At 58.6% G+C, this 1842-nt stretch overlaps 1 protein-coding gene across 1 annotated transcript; it reads right to left on the bottom strand.

Annotated features, from left to right (window-relative positions):
• Positions 1-12: 12 nt before the first annotated feature.
• Positions 13-1121, bottom strand: SPRG_17845 (hypothetical protein; the record flags this gene model as incomplete). Its single annotated transcript, XM_012357243.1, has 3 exons — positions 514-1121; positions 83-478; positions 13-28 (listed from the first exon to the last, which is right to left on the bottom strand). The coding sequence occupies exons 1-3, from the start codon at positions 1113-1115 to the stop codon at positions 13-15; spliced, it is 1014 nt and encodes a 337-aa protein (XP_012212633.1). The 5' UTR covers positions 1116-1121.
• Positions 1122-1842: the final 721 nt, after the last annotated feature.

Genomic DNA, 1842 nt, shown 5'->3' with positions numbered 1-1842 from the left:
CCGTCGGGGCACTTAGCGCAGCGGCATACTGCGACGTATGCGACGATGCGCCCACGGCGTAGAACGGCAAGAAGGCGAGGACCCCACACCAAGACCGGAAGCAATCGCGGCGGTCTTGGACTTGTTGAAGAAGATGCTCATGAGATGCGCAAACGAGACCATCGAGAGACCAAACGCAGCAAAGAAGAAGAAGAGCGTCGCGAGGTCGGCCATCGGAAACACGTGGCCAAACTTGAGCTCGAGCGCCATGGCGAGCGCGAGCCACGTGTAGACGGCGTGGTCGGCGAGGAGCCACGAGAGGCGCAGCGCCGTGTCCGAGACGCCCATCATCTTCATGCCCTCCGTGAGCCGCTTCTCCTTCTCGAGCACGATCTTGGACGTGAGCGACGGCACAAAGCGGAGGTACGACAGCAAGAAAACATGCCAAAGACCGGCTGCCCGCTCGAGTAGAAGGTCGACGACGTCGACGAGGGCGCGCCTGTCTGAAGGAGCCGCGGGAGGTTGGCCATGCACGTCGAGAGAAGCGCGGTGGTGCACTCGACGTTGCTCGTGCAGCTAAACCGAGTGTTCCACTTCGCGTCGGACGACGAGGCCGCAAACGTGGGAAGGAACCCAAGCACGACGAGCGCGCCGACTAGAAGGAGCGGCAGCAGCAGCTCAAAGAGCGCGCGGACCGGCCGGTGCTTGATGAGTTGAAAGTTCTTCCAGACCAGAATGCCCACTTGGCGTTCCAAGCGCAGGTCGCTCGCCGAGCGTTGGGACGTCTTGGCCACGCGCTGCTTGCGCCAGTGCACGAGAAGCCACAGAGGACCGACGATGCAGACCAACGCTGCGAGACTCAGCGCGATCATCGCAGCGGACGAGAGCGATGCGCACGCCAGCGGTGCAAAGAGGTACGTGTCGAAGAGCGCCTTGCACGCGCGCGTCGACGGCTCAGCGATGCATTGCGTCGCGGCCACCGAGGTGCTGCAGCAGGATGCAGCGCCGTCCGGACACGTGAGCGCACACGTCGAGGACGAGAAGACACCAGAGTTGACGAGGCACGAGTAGTAGCTCAAGTCCTTCTGGGCGGCGAAGAAGCACTGCTCCAGCTGCGTCTCGAGCCACGAGCTCATCTTGCTACCTTTCCAAAATGATGATGATGACCAAGGGTCGCCCGTAAAGTTCCACGACTGGTGACCGTCCGCAAATATGTCCACACCCACCGTCTTGCCAGCTTTAGTACTGCAGTGTAGTAAGCTTAGCCTCTAGTGCCTTCATTCGACGCTATCTAGAAACGACTCTCGTATTTTCAAGGTGCAACACGCAAGCTAGACAAGCGGGGATGCTGCTGCAGCCGGGAAGCAGGTTGAGACACTCGAGCTGGGCAGTGCGTCGTTGCAACCGAACGGCATGAGGGTTTCACTTGGCTTGTTCGCGCAGCGTGAGGGCGCGAGGCCTGCATTTCCGCTGCACCTCGGGTGAGGGCTGCATCCAAGTAGCGGAGATGGAAAACTACACTCGATGACTGTGCTGAGTACCAATAACCTTTGACGCTTCCCAACGAGACGTCGGAGTGTGTCAACTAGTGAAAGCGAACAGCAGTGCGAATGCTACTTTACCAGAATGGCCACGCAATGCCAACCAAACTGCACGAGTAACGATTGGCGCCAGCAAGGCCGTCAACGTATGCATGACCTTGTGGCCAGAGGCCAGACGAGTACAAACACGCTTAAATTGGCCCAGCGAGCACTCGTCTTTTGTTTTTTCGGTTGCTTCTATTGTCTTTTGTCTACTTTGAGAAACTCGAATCGTTTTGTTGCCGCACCACAGAAATTAACTCGCCAGTGCACATACCTGGTA

The sequence above is a fragment of the Saprolegnia parasitica genome (genome assembly GCF_000151545.1).
Source record: "Saprolegnia parasitica CBS 223.65 unplaced genomic scaffold supercont2.808, whole genome shotgun sequence".
NCBI classification, from domain to species: Eukaryota; Oomycota; class Saprolegniomycetes; order Saprolegniales; family Saprolegniaceae; genus Saprolegnia; species Saprolegnia parasitica.
Note: the sequence above shows the minus strand (reverse complement) of the source record. Positions and strands in the feature narration are given on the sequence as shown.